This window comes from Erythranthe guttata, chromosome 9 (assembly GCF_056151865.1).
Source record: "Erythranthe guttata isolate IM_541 chromosome 9, IM_541, whole genome shotgun sequence".
NCBI classification, from domain to species: Eukaryota; Viridiplantae; Streptophyta; class Magnoliopsida; order Lamiales; family Phrymaceae; genus Erythranthe; species Erythranthe guttata.
The window spans coordinates 14,356,326-14,377,785 of record NC_142541.1 but is presented as its reverse complement, the minus strand read 5'-3'; the positions used below and the strand labels follow the sequence as shown (position 1 = coordinate 14,377,785).

The 21,460-nt window shown below is 38.3% G+C and overlaps 4 protein-coding genes across 4 annotated transcripts; 2 read left to right on the top strand and 2 right to left on the bottom strand.

Moving 5' to 3' along the window:
• Positions 1-2,141: 2,141 nt before the first annotated feature.
• On the bottom strand, positions 2,142-5,188 carry LOC105976118 (uncharacterized). Its single transcript, XM_013001411.2, has 5 exons — positions 4,544-5,188; positions 3,173-3,223; positions 3,008-3,070; positions 2,828-2,896; positions 2,142-2,738 (listed from the first exon to the last, which is right to left on the bottom strand). The coding sequence occupies exons 1-5, from the start codon at positions 4,886-4,888 to the stop codon at positions 2,505-2,507; spliced, it is 762 nt and encodes a 253-aa protein (XP_012856865.2). The 5' UTR covers positions 4,889-5,188; the 3' UTR covers positions 2,142-2,504.
• A 3,483-nt stretch (positions 5,189-8,671) lies between these two features.
• LOC105975910 (S15/NS1, RNA-binding protein) lies at positions 8,672-12,225 on the top strand. The gene is made up of 5 exons (XM_013001154.2): positions 8,672-9,778; positions 10,575-10,657; positions 10,921-11,032; positions 11,630-11,682; positions 11,801-12,225. The coding sequence occupies exons 1-5, from the start codon at positions 8,839-8,841 to the stop codon at positions 11,942-11,944; spliced, it is 1,332 nt and encodes a 443-aa protein (XP_012856608.2). The 5' UTR covers positions 8,672-8,838; the 3' UTR covers positions 11,945-12,225.
• Positions 12,226-13,201: 976 nt separating this feature from the next.
• LOC148768178 (uncharacterized) lies at positions 13,202-14,456 on the bottom strand. The gene has a single exon (XM_088823030.1). The coding sequence runs from the start codon at positions 14,377-14,379 to the stop codon at positions 13,297-13,299; it is 1,083 nt and encodes a 360-aa protein (XP_088679156.1). The 5' UTR covers positions 14,380-14,456; the 3' UTR covers positions 13,202-13,296.
• Positions 14,457-17,699: 3,243 nt separating this feature from the next.
• Positions 17,700-19,063, top strand: LOC148768177 (uncharacterized). Its single transcript, XM_088823029.1, has 2 exons — positions 17,700-18,259; positions 18,345-19,063. Exons 1-2 carry the CDS (start codon positions 17,762-17,764, stop codon positions 18,939-18,941), a joined length of 1,095 nt encoding a protein of 364 aa, XP_088679155.1. The 5' UTR covers positions 17,700-17,761; the 3' UTR covers positions 18,942-19,063.
• Positions 19,064-21,460: the final 2,397 nt, after the last annotated feature.

Below are 21,460 nucleotides of genomic sequence, written 5' to 3'. Positions count from 1 at the left end.
AATACTTAATTAATTATTAATATTAAGTATGTTTTATGTTTCTTTAATTAGGGTTTCTTAATGCTGTAATGAATTTTTGATGCATGTAAAAAACTTTTGACTTGGCTTGTATGTTTAATATAATCTGAATGTTTTTTTTTTCTAGCCATAATATAGAATTAATGTGAACTAAATTAATTGTTTATTATATAATATTTTAATTTTTAATAATTCCTTTTTTTATGGATAAAAAAAATTGTGCCACCGGTGAGTAGGGGCCCCCGGCCACCGTACATCTTCTTACAGCATTTTCAGGCGAGAGGTGACGGCGCGTCAAGATTAATCAAATCCCACGTGCGTAGGCAATCGTCAGTCACAGTTTTATTAGATTCAAATCGAATTAATTAATTAATTAATTAATTAAATCTTCATCCAGAATATAAATTAAAGATTTCAAGATTTTTTTTGTTATTTTTAAAATGTTATTTAGATTAAAAAATTAATTTTTTCTTCGAATTTAAAAATATTCAAAAATAGAAAAGGAAAAACAAAACTGACGTGGCAGCTTTTGAGTATGGGAAAAAAAGAATCCCCCGGATTTATTGGTACTGATATTTTTTCTGACTAAATATGTAAACAGTACAGTACTATATTTACTGATCATTACAGTCATAATAAGTAACTGGAAACTAATTCATAAATAAATAAAATAAATAATAAATAAAAAAGCTGATTAATTACAACTACTCTTTAACTTATTTTCACGTAATCACTTATATTTTCACTTACAGCTTTGTGTGCAATAAATGCAGCAGCTAAGCTGAATCTAAGATAATTTTCATTGTGTCAGTCTTTTAGTTAATACTCCTGCATTGCTCATCTTAGCTCTTTGACCTCACAATCACAGCTTCTTAATTAATTAATTAATTTTATTTTCTCCAAATTTTTTAATTAATTTAATGCATATTAAATTTTATTTAAAAAAGTAATACATCACCTTAAATATGCGTGTGTGTATATATATATATATATATATATATATATATATATATATATATATATATATATATATATAAACACTTATACACCTATTTCATTTTTTGGGTAACAAAAGAATTATGCAGCCAACCGTATAGGTGCGCTCATAATTAACTACACTCTCGTATGATAGCTTGATACCATACAAGAGATGTTTCCACCTGATACCCGTTGACAAGAGAATTCGAACTTGAATCAATTGACACATGTTCAGTTGCAACATATGATATTTGAAATAATTCCAAATGGGTGAAGATTTTAGCTCTTCTTCATTCCAAATCAATTTAAATCCATAGATTTCATATCAATCAATCCAAACACGATTTCTATCAAGTATAACATTTTTTTCAAAAAAACAAATAAATAAATAATTACCTTAGGTAAATCTAAATTAAAGTTTGGATTTGCAGAAAAAATCAGACTCGTTATGCTCATTCACAAATGGGAATTAAACCCAAATTTCTACAGATTGTGAAGCATTATTACTAGGCCCAACACCGAGTGAGCCCAATCAATTAAATTACTACTGTTGAAATTAAATTGGGAAATTTACAGTTTCCACCCCTTAAGTTTGAAATGATTACACATTTGGTCCCCTATGTTCACAAAAAATACATTTTTGTTCCTCATGTTTTAATAATTTGACATTTTTTTTTTGTCATTTTCATCAATTTACTGTCAGTCTGTCAGCTATGGTAGTGATGAACACACGTTTTATTCCGTTAAAATTTGAATTAAATGACTAAGAGTGTTGAAATTTTAAAATATGGGGACCAAATGTGTTTTTTGTGAACGTGGGGGACCAAATGTGAAATTAACGCAAACTTGAGTGGCAAAAACTGTATTTCCCCCAAATTAAGTTACATTGTCTATTGTATTTTTCGCATTTCCCAACAACCGTGTATTTCACTGGTCATTGAGATAATACTCCCCGTGAAATGCACCGTGTGATTTTCAACTATTGATCTGGTGAAGTAAGTTCCCATTAACCACACAGACACACGGTGTGTGTGTGAGATTATCTGCAGATCAACGATCAATAATCACCAGTATATTCCACCGGGTGTTGCATCAAATAAATCGTGTTTCACATGCGCTTTAGTTTTGTCGAATCGATCCCAAAATAAAATAAATAAATAAAACATTAAATATAAAATCTACCAACATATGAATATGATGACTATATATCCATCTCTTAAATAAGAGAGTTTACATCTTACCTATCAAAAGTACTGAACAAAAAAAATGTGGCTGCATCTAAACTAACTCTCTGAAACTAGAATATTAATAAGTACTAAACAAAAAAAAAATATTACATCCTTAAAACAAATCTTGGAGGTAATTTGGCTATGTAATATAGTTAAAAAAATAATTTGTCCTACAAAAAAGGGTTAGCCCCTTATTTAGTATAATCGTCGTTCGTTATGCTTGTTTCCGTCTTTTTTAGCCGAGTAAATATAAAAAAGATTCAATCGTTCGATTAGGCCCTACCTGATCCCGCAAACGATGACGTCACCGCTCGGCTCGTCGAACGGAATATTTAAATCAGGTAACACAAATTTGGAACCGGACGCATCTGATGTACAAGATTGTAGAGTAAGATTGTTTTCCGAGACGATTTGAATCGGTTGACCGGCTGTTGACTCGTGCTGAATTTGACCGGAAGTTGATGCCTCGGCTGTATGTGTCGACTCTCTATCGAAATGGGGTTGCAATTCGATCTGTGCGCAGAATCACAATTGATTGTCGTAATTCAAGAAAGTCTATCTTTTAAACACAATACTAATTGGTCGAATTAATTAATCGTTACCTTCATCTTCTTCAAGTTGTTGTTCGTAACTTTTTCCCTGTCCAAACACACGCGCAACGCGGCCATTTCCTAAGAAATTAAAGAATCTAATTTAGCAATTTAATAATATAAGCAAATATAACTATTACGTAACCATCACATTCTCGTATAGGTGACGTAAAATGGAAATATCGAAATTACCCTTTTCAGCTCTCTTCTCTCCTTCAACAGCGAGTTCTCTTCGTCTTTGAGTTCTGTTAACGTCTGCAAATAACCAAAAACAGAGCAAATTATCATTTTACTCATTTCTCCATAATATGCAAAAACAAAAAAAATCATAATTACGAAATACTTATTTCTACTTACCTTCTTCTTTCTCGACTTCTTCGAGGCTGTCTTTTCACTATCGTCGAAAACCTGCAAACGGAAAATCAGAATCAACAGACGATCGATCAGTCAGCATATTCAATTAAAAAAAATGTAATTCGAAAATCAAAATAAAATACAGTTGATTCGGTTATATATATCTATGCATACTTTTGTACATTATCTAACAAAGCTGTCACATTCTTTAGCCCTTAACTATTTTTTTGTCCTACTATATATATATATATATATATATATATATATATATATATATATATATATATATATATATATATATATATATATATATATATATATGTAAATAAATACAAGAAAAGATGAAAAAAGAAAATTAATAATAAGAAAAGACAGCCCAACTACATAGTAAAGTTAAGTGCGCCTTGGAATTTGCAGGCTTTGATTATTGACAGGTGGCATGCGATGGTTGGAAGATAGAGACAAGAAGATGCGGATAAATGAGGTTGCATGTTAAGCTTAACCTGCTCCCCCACCACACTAGATTGCGCCCCACTGTCAATTAATTATTCTTTTCAACAAACCACTAACAACGCTCCACCAAACCCAAACGCAGACCTATTTATTTGCCACGAAAACACGCCACCGCTTAAGCAGGGGGGGGCTGTGCCTTAATTTACCAAATTACCCCTCCACTAAAAAAAATTGACTCGTAATAATAAATTAATAATAACTAGGTCAAAATTAGTAACAATAAAATTAAAACCGAAAAATTAATTTTAACTCAACAGAAAGTTGGAAGAAATTAGTGGGGAGAAAAATGACGATATTGCCCTTCAAGAATAGGGCAAATTTGACTATATGCGTTGAAACAAAGTCAGATTTATTTTCAATTTAAGAAAAAAAAAAAAGGGAAAAATCATAATAATTTAAAAAGTCTAAAAGATGGAAGGGGAGAAGGGTATATCGGTCAAGTCAACCAACGGTGCCGGATTCAGATCCGTGAAAAGACGGGAATGCCCTCGGATTGGATTTTCAGGTATGCGGAGGAGGGAGGGTATTATCGTCAGTTTGGAAATTGATTAAAATAATAAATAAAAAAAGTGGTGAGCAGAAGATGCGGACAAAGGGGCCTCCAATGGCTGAATCTGATTCCTGGCGGAAGCGTGGCAGTAAATATCAAAATTCACGAGGGATATTCTCGTAAATTCGGAGATTTCAGTTCATCGAATGACAGCTGACACGGGACTCTAGAAAGGATAAAAGGAAACGCTGGACACATGGTATAAATTTAACATAACGCCGCCGCCCAACCACCGCCGGCCTCCGGGAAAATTCAGAAATAAAATATACGTACGTATGAGGTGAGAAATTTCACGTGCTCAGGGAACAAACCTTAGATCTCGACGCGTCGGAGATTTGGAGGGGTAATAGCCGACTGGACTCTTCAGAGCCGCCTCCCACGGCGCCGGCGGAGCCGCCGCTGAATGAGGTGGCGCCGCTCCACGAGAGCGGCGTGGTGGGGCTACCCCTGTGGGCGAGTTTCTTCGCGTTGTGGTTGACCGAAATCGATTTTGACCTGCGTTGACGGACGCTCCAGTGCAGCGGCAACAACGCGGCCGGCTTCGGCCGTGGCGGTGGCGGCGGAGGCGGTGCGTGACGGAGCCGCACCAGGAACTCCGCGACCACCGCGTCATCATTCATGGCGGCCTCAATCCACTTATCGTCGGCGCCACTCATGGCTGGCTGTTCGCTTCCAGAGAGAGAGAGAGAGAAAGAGGAAGAGAGAGAAAGGAGGGTTTTGTGGCGGAGATAGGAAAAGGGTAAATGTAATGGTGGTGGCAAAGGAAATTTTGAGGGGAGAGTTATGAGTTTTATGTATTATTTATAGTAATAATAATAATAAATAGAGGTTTTTTATTTTATTTTTTAATTAATTAATAGGAGAGGTTTGACATGGCTGTCTATTTTTTTTTTTTTTTTTTTTTGTAAATACATATATAGAGAGAGAGAGAGATACATATACATGTGTGTGTGTATATGCGTGCTTTTGTGGTGAAGATGCTTGTTGACAACTCTTTGTGTTGTGCGGGGTAGGGGGTGGGGGTTGGGGGGTGAAAATGGGCCCACTCTTTCCCTTTTCTTAAATTACATTGAAATTTGATTTTTTAAAATATTAAATAATAATTTAATTTGTTTCCTATAAAAAGAAAATTTGTATATTATACTTTCACCCCTGAAGTATCCTAAAATAAATTTAAGATCTATGTGGTATAGATAATTCTAGCAACACCTTTGAAAAAACTACCGAAGTCAAAATTTCATGTCCTGGGGTCTGAATTGATCAAATACTATTTAACTCTGAATAATAAAAAACGAAAGTTTCACTTAATATTTTCTCAATTAGTTTCTTTAAAACTTTGAAGGAAATTTACGAGTGGAAAAAGGCGAGTGTGAGATTAATGAAAAAACTACCGTAATCAAAATTTCATGTCCTGGGGTCTGAATTGATCAAATACTATTTAAATCTGAATAATAAAAAACGAAAATTTCACTTAATATTTTCTCGATTAGTTTCATTAAAACTTTGAAGGAAATTCACGAGTGGAAAAAGGGCGAGTGTGAGATTAATGGGCTTAATTTCATAGGCGAAAATTTATGAATCTTATATAAAATAATATGGATGTAAGAAATGTTAGGAGAACCACTGTCACCCTTTAGGGCATCTCCGACCGGACGCCATAACGGCATTTTTTCATCTAATTTAGGTGTTTTTAGCCTCCCACCCGAAATTCCTATATCACCATTACACCTAAAATTATGAAGATTTGGTTTTAGCCTCCTAGGTCAACCCCCATATCACCAAATACTCAAATCCTATTTTTCCACCAAATTTTTTGGTGAATGAATTTTCATCTCCACCGATCCACCATTTTCCTATTTTTTCCACCAAGTCCTATTTTTCCTACCAAATATAGAGGTGAAAATAGGATTTGCCGTAATTAACACCATTTTATTAAGTACCATATAAAATGACGATTTTAACTAATTGCACCCGAATACCAACTTATTATGATATTTATCGTAAATACATTGGTATTAATTATTTTTTAAAATATAAATACATTTGTTATTATTAACAAAACATTAATTCTAATAATATAAATATGCTTATTTTTAATTAATTTGTATACTTTGTTGGTATCAATGTTTATTAGTTCATTTCTTTACTTAACTAATACGCTAATTGCTATTAATAAAATATAATAAGCAACAATAAAATGATTAACAAAACACACTTTAATTGATGAAATACAGGACGGGACATTTATAGACATTTAATAGAATGATAACATAATTTTTAAATTACATGGTTAAGAAAATTTATTACTTAGCATTGAATCTATAATTAATATGTAGAAAATAAAATATTATAAAATTACGATTAACATTAGATTTACATTTTTGGGGCATATATTGTGAAATGCCATGGGAGACCAAACCAAATCTCATTTCCTATAAGTGGTGAAATGGTGAAATATTATTATTTTAATATTTGGTCTAAATTTTGATGAAACCCATTGGAGACCAAAATTACCATTTTTCCACTAAAAATGGTGGAAGAGTAAAATGGCGTGTTACCGGTGGGAGATGAACCCATTTTTTCACCACCATAAATGGGATTTGGTGAAAAAATGGTGAGACCGGTCGGAGATGCTCTTAGTTCTATGTCGTCACTACCAGTGCTTAGAACTTGATAGTCAGTTATAACCCTAATCGAATAACTAGTCCAGTGCATTATTCTGTTAGGGTTTCTAATAATGTTTCAGGGGGTGATTGTAATTATCGATACTATATGGACGTTAAAATTAATTTAGTATACATTAGGGGTGTGGGTGTAATTTAACCAAAGAAAAAAATAAATGGGAGATGGGGCCCACATGAAGATGGCGCATGACCGCCTGTTTTTATTACTACTATGGTCTATGCCACTAAACTACACTTGTACCTTGGTATTTTACATTTGAGCTTATCGTGAGAAATTTAAATTAGATCTTAGGTTAATCCCGATATTGATTAATTCACAATCATAAAATAGAAAACATTAATTATTCAATAAGTTTGTCTAAATAGAACGAGGATTTAATTTAATTTAATTTAATTTTAGTTATTTTACAAATAAAAAAAAGATATTGGCAGATTCTAGCAATTGAATTAGGATGAACGCTTTTTGACTTTTTCAAAGGAGAATTTTTTTTTTATTGCATTTATAAATTACTATATTAGTAAAAATGGGACCATTAATATAAATCTATTAAAGTTTATTTTTTGAATGATATTGTTTATTTTAAGTATGTTTTATTTTTTGTAATATGTTAGAAACATGTAATTGAATAATGTTTCTTGAATGTAAAAGCTCGATCTTTACCTTTGGCATGATTGTAATTAATGCAACAATTTTTACAAGAATCATTATGTACAATTTCAAAAGTAGCATGTGATTGATGATGAAGAAGATTCCTTTTTATTACTACCTTTGTTTAAAGTAAAAATTTGTAAATAATAAGCGTGACTTCTCCGCTCCTAAGTTTGTGTGTGTGTGTGTGTTTTTTTTAATTTATTTATTTCAAATTCAAATCATGTTATATATTGAGGAATATATTTATACTCCATGGAAATAAACCCGTTAAAGTTGTTTGAATTAAGGGCTCGTTTGGCTAAATTTATTCTAAATAGTTGATAATTTCTTACATTTTATATTATTTTAAGAGTTAATGATATGTTACGTCTTATTTTTATAAATAATTTCTAAAGTGTTTGAATAATGATCATATAAGCTAGTTTTACTCATTATCAGATTTTTTAAAACAACAGCATAGAGGTAGTCTTTAAAAAAATCTTATATTCTCTCTACCAGCTTATTTTTTGAATTGTAAAGATCCTTTTTAAACAAAACTACCAAAACACTTTTGGAAGAGCTTATAAGCTCTTAAGTATATCATAAGCTCTTTTTAACAATTAATAAGCTTAGCCAAACACTTTATAACTCAATTTGAGAGTGTGGTTTATGTCTCTCGTATAGTTTACAAACTATTATAACGAAAGTGTAGGTTTACCCAGTGTACCAATATAGTTGATTGCAGGTTCATTCATTACTGAAAAACCAATAAAAAATTAATAGTGACAATGAAGAGATGGATTTCTAAAAGGGTTAACAACACTTTATTCCCTTATGGTTTGAACTTTTTGCACATGACCCCCTTGTATTTTTAATATAAGCACACTACCCTCTTTTATTTTTCCTATAGTACATAAACCCCCCAAGTATACCACTTGGTAAATAATAACACCCATTTGAAAGAGGAATTTTAAAAAATACAAGGGAGTTGCTAATATTAAAGTACAATGGAGTTATGTGCTTATATTAAATTACAAAGGGGTCATTTGCACAAAGTTAAAACCACAGGAGTTAAATGCAATTTTCCCTTTCTAAAACATGGATCGGGCCTTGAATGATTAATTGTAAAATGGGCCTTAGGAAATGGCAAATTATACTTTATATCGGCTATTTTTGTAAAATGGATAAAATCGAATTGGGTCCCTAAATCCCTAAATCCCAACCACGATTCCCTAAAACCTTCACCACCGCCACCATCCACCACCGTCCACCACCACCACCGCCGCTACTCATGACGGCGATCACTCAACGCCTCCTCCATCACCGCCCTACGCCGCGGACACACACATTCTCCCTCCACCGCTTCTCCACGTCCTCCGACGCTCCGCCGCCAAAATCCGGACCGGAATCCGAATCCGAATCGCAGCCAAAACCCTCGGTCTCCTCTTACCTGCAGTCCGTCAGAGCCTCTCTCCAGAGAGAACCGCTGCCGCACAACCGCCTCCAGCCCCCCCGCAAACCCCTCTTCACACCCCCTCCCCAAACCCCTCCTCCGTCCGGAGCGGCGCCCAAACTGGATGAAATCCGCCGCAAGCTCACCGGATTCCGCAGCCAATACGCCTCTTCTCCTCATCCCTCCTCCGCCGCATCCGGCCCTTCCGTCTCACTCCAAGACCTCTACCAGAGAAACCTTCCCCCCAAAAACGACGACTCCGCCGCCCCGTCCAATTCCACCGGAAAGCCAAACATGAGCCCTTCCCTAGACGCCATACGGAACAGTATAAACCAGCTGCGCACCGATTCCCCTTCCGGCAAGGCCAGCGATCCACTGTCGCTCTCGCGGTGGAAGGAGACCTTAAATCTGAAGCAACCAAACAACGCCTCCGTTGACGGTGGCAATCGGATGCGAACGGGTCTGGGTTTACCGTCTTATATAAACAACGGGAAGAATACGATTGGGGGTGGAGGAGGAATACTCAGGACTGGGTCTCTGAAGATGTACGATTATTCGGAATTGGGTTCGAAGCTGAAGGAATTGAGGCCGGAAGGGAAGAAGGGGAAATGGTTTTCGCTGCTTGAACTGAATGAGAGGCTCGCAAAGCTGAGGCAGATTGAGGAGGAGAAGAAGCAGCAGAGTCAGTTGGGTATGGGTGGCCAGCTGTTGGATGATTTGAGGGACAGTATATATAATCTCAGTGTATCCACAGATGAGAAAGAGAAGAAGCGATTGAGTAAGTTTATTGTTTCCGGTTCACAATTGTGGTTCTCTAACGTTGTAGTCGAACTTACTCGTTGATTTCAACAAATAACCGTAATTTTAGTGTGTCCTTGTAGAAACGTATTATTTCGCAACGAAAAAAAAAAGTTAACCACAAGAGACTAGGGAAATCGTAAAATAAGCATTGGATAGAGACATCTAATAATCAATGATAAGTTACAATTTCGTTAGGTGATGCCTCTGTGTTTTTAAATTTGCATCAAGCATAGTAAGTTTTGGCACTATACAGTTTTGTTTAGCATCTTAAACTAGCAAAATATATGTTCTTTTACATTGATATATTTTTATAGTGGCAGTGTCAATTATCAATTTTGAGATGCTCGTGCAGTTAAATTCACTTGCATTGCCATTTCTGGACTTACAAAAGAATGAATAAAAACATGCTGCAATGAAGCAAGAATGAACATTGAATTTCGGTAATGAAACATAGCAGTTCGTCCAATGAGAACATGAAAAATTGTGAAAGATTTATTAATGTGAGGAACTTAACTCTAGAAGCGTAAATGGAGCCAACTGTAAGAAGGCCTGCTTAGATTTATTAATCTCTTTTTGTGGTTTATTGAGTCACTACTTTGTCTCGATTTTTGTCTTGTCTTATTCCATCTCAATACCGATGAAGACTCCCAGTTTTCTCAAATATATACATCTGATTCATTTTTTCCTATCTGGATTTCTGGCAAGCGATAGTGGAAATTTATATGTAACCTGCGTATATATTTAATATATTGCTGACCGATAATATGTTACAGAGCAGAAATATAATATTTTGAGCCAGCTCGGCGGAACCCCAACCTTCATGATGTCACCTCCAAAGGATCACTTAGTTGAGAAGGCAAGTGTTGACTTTTTTTCACCATTCCAGCTGTATGTATTCGTTGTTTGAGTGATCCACTATGCACGCATTCAATAATGATTGATGAGCAGGAAAAACGAAATGCATGCAATTCAAATGATTCATTTCACTAATAGCTTGAGCTTTTAGATGAGGTGGTCATTCAACATGTCTTAATATTCCAGTTCTACTTAGTATGTCGATTTAGGACACTTTTTAATCTGATGCTGTTTTTGTAAAATGACATTCTCTATTTTCTGCAGTATTTTCATCCTGACAACCTTTCGTCTGCTGATAAACTAAAGTTGGAGCTTAAAAAAGTGAGGGATGAATTTAAAATGTCGGAATCAGATTGTGGCTCTGCTCGCGTTCAAGGTAAAGCGTCTTCAGCCCTTGCTAATGTTGACTTGATGCTGCAAAGCATTTTAATTTCATGAACCGATAACCACAACTGAAGTACATATTTAGTAATTGAGCTTCTCCGGTTCCTATTGGTGTTCGATGTGGTCTTCCTAGTTCTATTCTTGAACCGCTAGTTTTAACTTCACATGCATCAATAAGACTTAAAGATTGCCTGAATTGAATTGTTGTGCACGATTGCCTGACTGAATCCCCTTTAAGATACTGTAAAAATAGAAGATTCGGTTTATATCTATTTAGCGTAACTGAAAAACTGACCTGCTAAATTGGCACAGTTCTTGAAAATATTAACCGTGTTCTTGTTTATTTGGTGAAAATATATTCTTGCTTTTAGTTTCGTTGATTATGGGGAACTTGCGTTTTGGTATATTATACTAAGTTCTGTACCCTTGTCATATTAAGCTGATTTTACGGTTTCAAATAAAGATCCCTGCTAGTTAATGAGTCAGTGTGTGTGTGTGTGTGTGTGTGTGTGTGTGTCTACAAACTAACAATATTTGCTCTAATATATTATAGACGAATAATTAAATCAATCTTGGTTCGTTTTTTCAGTAGCACAGCTGACGACAAAGATCAAGCATTTGTCAACTGTTCTACAGAAAAAGGTTAGCAAATCGTTTTCACGTGAAATCTGAAACGAAGTATTTACTTCGAATTTCTGATTAGATGTTTACTTCTTGCCCTAGTATTCACACAATTTTCTCAATGCAATTATAATTGTAGGATAAACATTCTCGGAGGGGCCTTCAGCTAATGGTTCAGAGAAGGAAGAAGCTGTTAAAATATCTACGAAGAACCGATTGGGATTCTTACAGCCTTGTTCTTTCTAAGCTTGGTCTGCGTGACAATCCAGATATCAAGGCTTAGTTAATTACCGTAATTTTTATTTTCGTAATAGAATATTTGTTGGTGTTTAATCCTTGTAGTAAGTTTAATTTTTGCTGTGGTTTCTATCGACTTGTTTAACGGGCATTCTACGCTTAGGGAAAAAGGGGGCAGTTTTGTTTCGTGCGTTTTTCTCGTAGCATATGGGAGTATGTTTAGCTCCAAAACTATTTGTATTTTTTTCTGTGATCCAAATTGTTATGTATATTAGTTTTGAGCTTCGGCACTTGCTATTAATCTAATAAATTGATTATTTCGATTTACGATTGCTTCATGAAATAATGAGGTGATGTTGGTTTTCGTTTTAATAAATTATTTCTGTACGATTCAATACGGTTTTATCGACTGACCATTGTATTCATATACATTTTTCATCACTATACATGGTCTGCTAATCTTTCAGTGACAATTTATTTTTTTAAGATTTTATTAGGGCTAGGAATTGGAATGAAATTTTCGAATTCTGCCAATTCCAATAAAAAGATATCCAAAGATGGAACCGTATTTTTCATTCCAATTTTCCAGAATTTATTTGGAAGAAATTGGAAATGATTTATAAAATCATCGAAAATTCCAATTTCAAATCTGATTTTGGTTCCAAATATTTTTATGATTTTACGAAATATATAAGATAAATTCATGATAAACTTTGTAATTTCATAATATAACAAATGTTATATTTTATATGAAAAATATAAATATAAGAGGGTTAGTAAATTAAAATCTTGGAAAATATTAATTGGGATCATAAATTTTATGTTGCATTTTTTCTTATAATAAAATTCATATTTTAATTTGTTGTTCCAACATGTGTTTTTATTTATTATATTTTGTCGAACTCTCTTGTAGATTTTCTTACATTTTCCTGCAAAATTTTGAAAAAAAATAATATAAAAATTAATTCGGAACATGAGATTAAAAACTAATGTAATTTTCGAAGTTTCCGAAATTCATCATTTTTTTGGGAGGGAAATTGAACCCCATTTTCTACTTTCGAAAAATCATTTCCGATCCATTCGGTCCGACTTTTACTCCTAAATTTTATCAATGTACAGTCAAGGCAACTAATTAATTCCAAGATAAAAATATGAGTTTAATAAAATGGCATACATTTTTTGTTTGTGAGATTCGGGCTGTGTAATGATAAAATATAATTATAATTTTAATATTATTCATAATAATTAGAAATTATATAAAAATAACTAGAAATTACTGTAGGATTAATATCCACAGAGAAGATTCAACACGTACATGTGCATGCATGGAGCAACGATAAAATCATAAAGGAAAAAAAAAAAAAAAAAAGACAAATTAAATATTATTACAATTTAATTTTAATTGTTAACCGGAGGCATGAAAGGAAGCGGCGGCGGTAGTGGTAGTTGCTCTTCATCTGTCGGCGGTGCAGTAATGAACGGTATCGGCTGCACCACCGGATTCTCCGGTGTATTAGTGAACGACGGCGGTGCGAAGAAGTCAATCTCCGGAGGGTTTGATATGGGCGGGGGTAAAAATGTAAATGGAATTTCAGGTGTGAAAGGCGGGTTTTCCGGCGGAGTGAACACCGGAAAAATCGGGGTTGCTGGTTGAGCATCGTCGTCTGCCGGTGGTGTGAGGAAAAAATCTGGTGGCGGGGAAAAGATGGCCGGCGGGAAAGGTGGTGGGAGCATAAAGTCCGGCGAATACGGCGGTGGGAAAATCACTAGTGGTGGAGTTTCTGTGTTCATGTCGGGTGGGGTTAGCCATGGAAAGACTGGTGCTGCATCTGACGGCGGCGGTGAGGCAACCAGCGGTGGCGGGTATACTATGGGAATCACTTCAGGTGGCGGAGATGACGGCGGCGTGGGAGGTGGTGGAGACGGGACTAACGGCGGTGGAGGCGATGGAGATGGCGGCGAAGGTGATGGGATTTGAGGAGGAGGGGAGGCCGGCGGTGGTGAAGATACTAGAGGCGGCGGAGACGACGGAGCAACTGGCGGCGGCGGGAGGGTTACTATTGGAGGAGGTGAAGAAGGTATTAAAGGTGGTGGGAAGACAATCTGTGGAGGAGGCGTCGCGACGAGCGGTGGAGGCAAAGGAACCCTCGGCGGCGGCCTACGGCGGGGCGACGGCGGCGATCTTGGCAGAAAAGGGTTTGTAGGAGAAGTGCGTTGAAACGGCCACTGACCACAACTTCCAAATATGAATGAGTACAAAGGGTCACAACTCGACGGCGATGAACCTCCGGATGATCTCCTTCCGCCGCCGCCGCCGCCTCTTCGACCTGCTCTTCCGCCGCCACTTCTGCCACTTCTTTTCTCCTCCTCCGCCCTTGATCTTTTATGCCGGTGGCTTGAAAGAGTAGTACTTCTTGATTCAGAAGTAATTACAAGTAAGATTGCAAAGAGAAGCACCACTAAAACTCCACTTGCTTTCATTTTTCTTTTTTATTTTATTTTATTTTTTTCTAATTTATTTGTAATATTTAATTAATTTTGAGTTGAAATAATTTGGATGAATTCACAGCCCCTAGTTTATATATAAAAGAAGTTGAATTGATAAACATTGGAATGCAATAAATCAGTAAATTAAAAAGAAAATAAATTAAAAAACATAAATGCAAGGGTGCGAATTTCAATAGTAAAGAGTTGTGAATTGAAGGTGCAGTTGGGAGATGATCTGATCAAGCAATTGAATTGCCTTGTACAATGTGCCATTCATTTCTTCACATCTATCCAAACAACTCCTTAACTCCACTTTAAATTTCGAGTAGTTACTAGACACGGCCACAGGTCGGCCCGGTTCGGCTCGTTGACTATACTCAGCCCGGAATTGGACACGAAAATTTGGACCGGTTCCAGTTTACGATATCCAAAGTCGACGGGTGCAAGAGTCCATACATTGGGCCATAGCAAGTTATAAATCGTGTTAGAATAAATTATATTAGTTATCTTATTCAGTATTCACTATTATTGTTAGCCTGAGTTTGACAGCAATTGTCCATGTGGGGAGACCCAGGTATGGGTGACCTATAATCGAATGTCGTGGGTGCGTGTGTGTGACGAATGCACTATAAGGCTAGTGTTTGCGCTTTTGCTGATACTAATTGATTTTAGAACAACTGATAGCGCCTGAGGTTCTATAAGTGATATCAAAGCAAATGTTATGGTTCGGCTCCCAGCCAGAGCAATTGCGAGGGGGACTAATTAAAATGATTAATTGTAATTTGTAAATATTACAATTTAACCCCCCTAAGTTTTGACTGTTTTGCCCATGACACCTTTATAGTTAGAATTTCACCACATTAACCCCTAAATGGTTTTTATGTGGGTATGCTACTCTCAATTTCTCCGTTAAAGTCAACTGTGTGCGTGTACCTCACACACCCACATTTCAAGTTGACCGAAGTATAAATACCTAAAATACCTGATGACGTAAAAAATAAATCACCTAGTGTGTTGAAGCTGGGAGAGCAAAGTAGGTCACGTGCTCACGAGCTAGATAGTCCTGAGAACTTTAATTTACTCTAGGATCCTGCGAACAGAAAACACGTAATCTAAGCCGGGGGTTGATCCGGCGGAAACCCCTCCGACGCTCAAGTCAGACGTGAAGATAGTTGGTAATTGTAGAGAGAATTCCTCAAGAAGAATTGATTGAATAATAATAACGTACCTTTATTAAATGAATTTAAGTTGTATTTATACTTTATTGATTGGGCCGAGATCAATTTGTCAGGCCCAACTTTCTTTGGGTGTGATTTGGCCTTCGTATAAATAGCTATTAAGTTGGGCCTGTGGCCCAGTAAATATGGGTCTATTGGGCTGGGCCAATAGGCATATCATTAAGCCCCCCACTCTCGAGTCGATGTCGGAGAGAAATGGTGTGAAGTGCCGGATCGTGTCGAGAGTAGAATTGTATTTCGTTCTTCGTGTTTGTGTCGTCGACGGGGGGAGAATAATAATAATTTATTATTATTATTGTGTGTGCCGGAGTGGTGGGCGGATTTATATTTAAAGTGCATAAATATAAAAATTTGCTTAGTAGTAGGTAAGTCCTTGTGAAATCAGTAGAGGAGAGTATCAAGAACCACGCCGAATAAATATGGGTGAGTAATCAAATTTATTCTTTTATATATCTATCTCTTTTATGTTGCTCCATATACTTCGTTGTAGAAAAGAATATATTCTCTGGCTGAGGAGATCAACCGATAAAATAATTATATGTCCCAAGTGGGGAAGGCGAAACAGTTGAAAATAATCCTGCGAAAGTCGATTGTAGAGACCGAGATGACATTTGGAACCATAGGGAAGGTGATTGGGTCGAGTTCCGGTAAAAAACTTGCACCGGAGAAAGAGATCGCGCGTTCCGATTGCACGCGATTAGGGTTATCCGGAGAAATTGCTGTGGAACCAGTAGAAGAAGCCGCGCGGCTCGAGGTTGTGAGAGGAGCCGCGCGGCTCGGTTCCGCGCGAAGTGGAGCCGCGCGATCGGTGTTTGTGGGTGAAGCCGGGCACGGAGCCCGGAGTGGGATGGAGAGAGAAGAGAGAGAGAAGGAGGGTGAAGGAGGGGTAGGTGGGGCTGGAGGGGTGGTGCACGTGGGGGGTGGTGATAGGCAGGAGAGAGAAGGAAGTGGTAGGGGGGTAGGTAGGCAGGAGAGAGAGAGAGAGGAGGGAAGGGGTAGGGGGTAGGGTGGGGCGCGTCGCGCGGGGGGGGGGGTACCCGCGCGACGCGCGGGATGGGGGGGGGTCTGGCGCGCGTGGACGCGCGTCCGGCGCGTCCGCCGCGCGTGGGGGCGCGCGTGGGGGCGCGTGCGGGCGCGTGGAGGGCCCGTTTTCGGCCGTTTTTGAGGCGCGTCAACTTGTTTCTTCTCCGGGTGATTTTTTGGCATCAAATGTTGGTATTCCTAATGTTGGTGATGATGTTGGTACTAGCAGGAGACGTATTCGGTCTCAATTTGTGGACTTTGGGAGTGATAGTGAAGAATCTCTTAAGTCGAATTCTGCGAACGAGTCCGAGGGATCCGAGGGATCCGAGAGTGATGTAAATCCGGATGGAGATGTGGGAGATGGTGATGATATTCCCCGAGAAGATGTCATCATAGATAAAAATAGAGGGAAGAAAATAAAACCACTTAATTTGAGTTTGGTGGATTATGATACTTCGTTAACCGAATCTCAATTCGGTATTCTTCGTCAGCTAGTTGGGGCTCCGAGGAATATTGAGATGCTCTTACCTAAAAAAGGTGAACGATTGTATGCACCCCCCGTAGGGTTCCACACCCAATACGTCGCATATTTGACATGTTCCTCGCAGATTGTGCCTCACTCCACTCTTTTGAAGGTATGTGAGGAATTTCGGGCAGGATATAGTCAATTAACTCCGAACGTGATTCTCACTTTTGAAGCTTTTCGACAAAGAATGATCGAAGTAGGATTACCGATTAGTGTGGAGATGTTCAAGGCCTTGTTTACTCTACACCGTTCAAGTGATTTACCCTTCTTCTGCACACATCCTCGGGTTCCTTTAAAAATTTTGAAGAGCATTAACTTGAAGTGGGATAAATGGAGTACTTTATTTTTTTATGTAAGGGCTCCGACGTCCGATGTTCCCCTTGTTTGGAATCCGGTATGCGAATCTTTTAAGATAATGAAGAATATGAAGAAACGTATTAAGGAGTCGGGGTTGTGTGCTTTGGAGTTCGATCCGAGTTGTCTTATTCCAAAGGGTCAGGTGCCTACACCGTTGCGTGTAGTCTACATGTTTTATGCATATGTGCCTTATTTTGTGTTGTCTCTGCTATTCTATTTTATCCGTGAGTAAATGTTTTTTTTTTTTTTTTTTTTAGATGGGTGTATTGATTTCGCGGCTCTTCGGAAGAAGGCTACTGGAGGTGCAAAAAAGCAAGCGAAGAGGGATCCTTTGAAGCAAGCGAAATCGAGTAGTAGCAAATCGCGCGAAGTGACCCGCGTGGAGGCTTCGCATGTGAGCGGAGATGATCGTAATCATATGGTTGAGGGGGATGAGCTGGATCGAACGGTTAATAATGGGAAGGATGAGATGGTTGAGATCGAGTATGTGCCTGCACCGAAACGGCCTCGAGTGGATCCTGAGGTTTCTCATGTGCCTCCAGGGGGTGCAGGCAAATGCTTGTTCACGTATGGGGTGAACCGAGAGGGGAAGGATTCTTTTTGGGATACGACCGATCATACTATCGCGCTGAAGAAGACTGAGGGTTTCGTTGGGGAGTATGACCGAAGTCGGATGTCGGGTAAATGTCGTGCTCATATGCTTTCGTTGGCTGGCGGAGACATGTGTCGGGTAAATATTTGTTTAATTTAATATGTTTTCGTTTTAGATTATAAGTCTCCATAATCTAATATTTTCTGTTTGAATTTTGATATAGCTTATAGCTACGTGGAGGTATCTAGTGGAGCAGGAGGAGCAAGTCGAGAAGACCCATGATGAGGAGCGTGCTGGTTGGGAGGCAAGGGAGAAAGAGCTAAAGGCTCAATTGGAGGCTGCGGAAACCAAACTAGAGGTGGCCGAGACTCTGCTCATTCAGAGGACCGATGAATTGGAGATTAGTAGGAGCGAGACCGAGGCGAGTAAAATTGAACTGATGAAATTAGATCGGTGCTATGACGAGCTGAAGGAGAAGTATGATGCCGAGAAGTTTACGGGGAAGAGGTTTTTGGCTTCTTCGGCTGGAGCAGCTTATAAGGAATCGGTTATGTTAGAAGGGGAACGTCGCTTTCAGAAGAGTGATATCTGTCGAGCTATGATCGAAGATCGAGCAATAGCTGGGGTTTATGCTCCTTTGGTTAGGACGTGTCGTCAGTACTTACGCAAGGTTGGAGGAATTGACGAGAAGATTATTCGATGTATGGAGGAGGACATTCCTGATGATGGGGAGGATATTGATGTCGAGTGTACTGAAATTGCCTCGGATGCGGAAGCAGATGATCGAACTACCGAAGCTACTTCTGCTCGTAAAGTGTAGTTTGGTGTGATGTTGTTTTTATTTTCCTTAGAAAAAGACTTGGTTTTTTATTTTTATTTTTATTAAGTGGGTATGTCCACTAGTATTTTTGCATGCTTCATGACTTGGTATTTGTTTGCACCTTGAGACGTTGATTTTGCTATCAAAGTTATTGCTTCTTTTTATTCATTGATTTCGCACTAATGTTTTGCATATAGCATTGTTCGAGATATTCTTGATGAGGGGATCAGTCTCTCAAGATTTTTTTATAATTTTTTGGGATCATGCCCTTTATTTTGGACCTCGTAGGTCGGAGTATTATTTAGTCCATGGCCACGTTTTAAGCATGAGGACCCTGAAAATCAAAATAGAGAGACGCAGATAATCCAGCTGGCCAGGCTATATGGACTATCTTAATTTCTCTAAGTGTTTTTAGGGTTGAAGTGAGATGAACCCGTCGTAACGGTTAAGTAGTATATGAACAATAACTTTGAGAGTAAAGTAAAAACTTGATTTAATCATTAATAAGAAATGCGAATTGTCATAAGCTTCCGTGAGGCGAAGGGAAATAACTTGTAAAAAAAACAAATAAATTGAACTATTGAAAAGTAATCTATGTGACTATAAGAGATTTTATTCTTCTTCCACGTCTTCCTTGTGCTCATCCGTGCTTGGTGTAGGGTAGTATGTCTACTGTCTTTGGGTGTCTCTTTGCCTGAAAAGTATCGGGGTAAAAAAAATTCAAGTACTTGTATTGAAGACTTAATAGTTTCATAAGTTGGAGTGGTGCGTATTTGGGATCACGTACTCAATATTGGGACTTTTTCTGTTCCTCGCATTCCGAGATATGAGAACAACTCATGAGTTGCGGTGGATTGCTGCGCGACCCTGCCTGTCAAAGGAGATGGCGTTATTGTTTAGTATAGAGACCCACTAATGTGCTTGTGATATGACTTAGTAAAAGTGGTGTTACCCTTAGTGAGATAGTACAGAGTATCTTCTCTCTTTGGGTGAATGGTGGTCGGTAAGCATCCTCTCGTAATTGGCTCTTAATCTGTAAGAAGATGATGAGACGTGTTATGGAAGGTTGATGTAGATAATATCACTAGCCCCCCAGTTTGGGAGGGATGTTTACACACCTCGTTATGGAGTCCCTTCTCGAGCCTTTAGAGACATTTTTGCATGAAGAGAGACGTGGAAGGTTGTGAAGCCTGCAAGGCGACTTTCGTATGAGGAAGATGTAGACGTAAACTTAAACAAATTTGATTTAAGATGGATGTATACCTCAAGCGTAGAACCTTTTGAGATTCCCTATATTCCAGGTTCTGGGTATAGGGTGTCCGTCGAGGTTCTCGAGACGATATGCTCCATTGTTAATCACTTGTGTGATTTTATATGGTCCTTCCCACTTCAGGTCGAGTTTACCGATTGGGCGTGAGGCTTCGGCTTTGCGGAGAACTAAATCTCCTACTTGGAAAGAGCGAGGGCGGACTTTGGAGTTATAAACTTTCGCCATGCGACTCTTGTACATTTGCTGTCTGATGGATGCAATCTCTCTTAGCTCGTCGACGAGATCGAGGTTAGCCCTCATTGCTTCTTCATTCTCCTCTGGTGAATAATTGATGACTCTCCAAGAGGGTTCGCCAATCTCTACGGGTGCTACAGCCTCTGTTCCAAAAGCTAGGTTAAATGGAGATTCTCCTGTTGCTGTTCGTGGGGTTGTTCGATATGCCCACAGAGCATTGGGTAATTCTTCAACCCACTTTCCCTTGGCACTTCCAAGCCTTGTCTTGAGATGTTGAAGTATCGTGCGATTGGTTACTTCAGTTTGACCATTTGCTTGGGGGTTTGCCACCGAAGTGAAGAATTGCTTAATAGATAAGCCAAGGCACCAACTCTTGACTTTGTCTCCACAAAATTGTGTTCCATTGTCCGAAATAATGGAACGGGGAATGCCGAAGCGGCACACAATGTTTTTCCAAAGGAATTGGATGACGTCTTCTTCTCGAATGCGAGCTAAAGGTTCTGCTTCTACCCACTTGGTGAAGTAATCTACAGCTACAATGAGGAACTTGCGTCCTCCTGTTGCTGGTGGAAAAGGACCGACCAAGTCGACTCCCCATTGAGCGAAAGGTATGGGACTGTCAATCGGTTGCATCAATGCTGCGGGGAGATGAAGGATGTTAGCGTGTTCTTGGCAAGGCTTGCATCTCTGCACTAGTTTTTTCGCATCTTCATGCATGGTGGGCCAATAGTAACCTTGTCTCAATATTTTGAGAGCTAAGTTTCTTCCACTTAAATGATTACCACAAATGCCTTCATGTACTTCCCGAAGCACATAGTCTGCTGCTGATGGGTTAAGGCATTTAAGATAGGGGGAGGAGAACCCTCGCTTGTAGAGATCTTCACCTATCATTAGGAAACGGGCCGCCCTTACCTTTATTTTCTTCGCTTGGGCGATATCAGTCGGAAGTTCCCCGCTTTTGAGATAGTTTGTAATGGGGGTGATCCAACAGGGTTCGCTCTCTTCAGCGCAATTC

Bases quoted from the DNA above. Each gene is read 5' to 3' on its own strand.
- LOC105976118 (XM_013001411.2), bottom strand. From the start codon at position 4,888: ATGAGTGGCGCCGACGATAAGTGGATTGAGGCCGCCATGAATGATGAC. The intron at 2,897-3,007 runs GTAATTTCGATA...TTAATTTCTTAG, and splicing joins AGAGAAGAGAGCTGAAAAGG to GAAATGGCCGCGTTGCGCGT. The intron at 2,739-2,827 runs GTAACGATTAAT...TTCTGCGCACAG, and splicing joins ACAACTTGAAGAAGATGAAG to ATCGAATTGCAACCCCATTT.
- LOC105975910 (XM_013001154.2), top strand. From the start codon at position 8,839: ATGACGGCGATCACTCAACGCCTCCTCCATCACCGCCCTACGCCGCGG. The intron at 10,658-10,920 runs GCAAGTGTTGAC...TATTTTCTGCAG, and splicing joins AGGATCACTTAGTTGAGAAG to TATTTTCATCCTGACAACCT. The intron at 11,033-11,629 runs GTAAAGCGTCTT...TCGTTTTTTCAG, and splicing joins TGGCTCTGCTCGCGTTCAAG to TAGCACAGCTGACGACAAAG.
- LOC148768178 (XM_088823030.1), bottom strand. From the start codon at position 14,379: ATGAAAGCAAGTGGAGTTTTAGTGGTGCTTCTCTTTGCAATCTTACTT.
- LOC148768177 (XM_088823029.1), top strand. From the start codon at position 17,762: ATGTTTTTTTTTTTTTTTTTTTTAGATGGGTGTATTGATTTCGCGGCT. The intron at 18,260-18,344 runs GTAAATATTTGT...ATTTTGATATAG, and splicing joins CTGGCGGAGACATGTGTCGG to CTTATAGCTACGTGGAGGTA.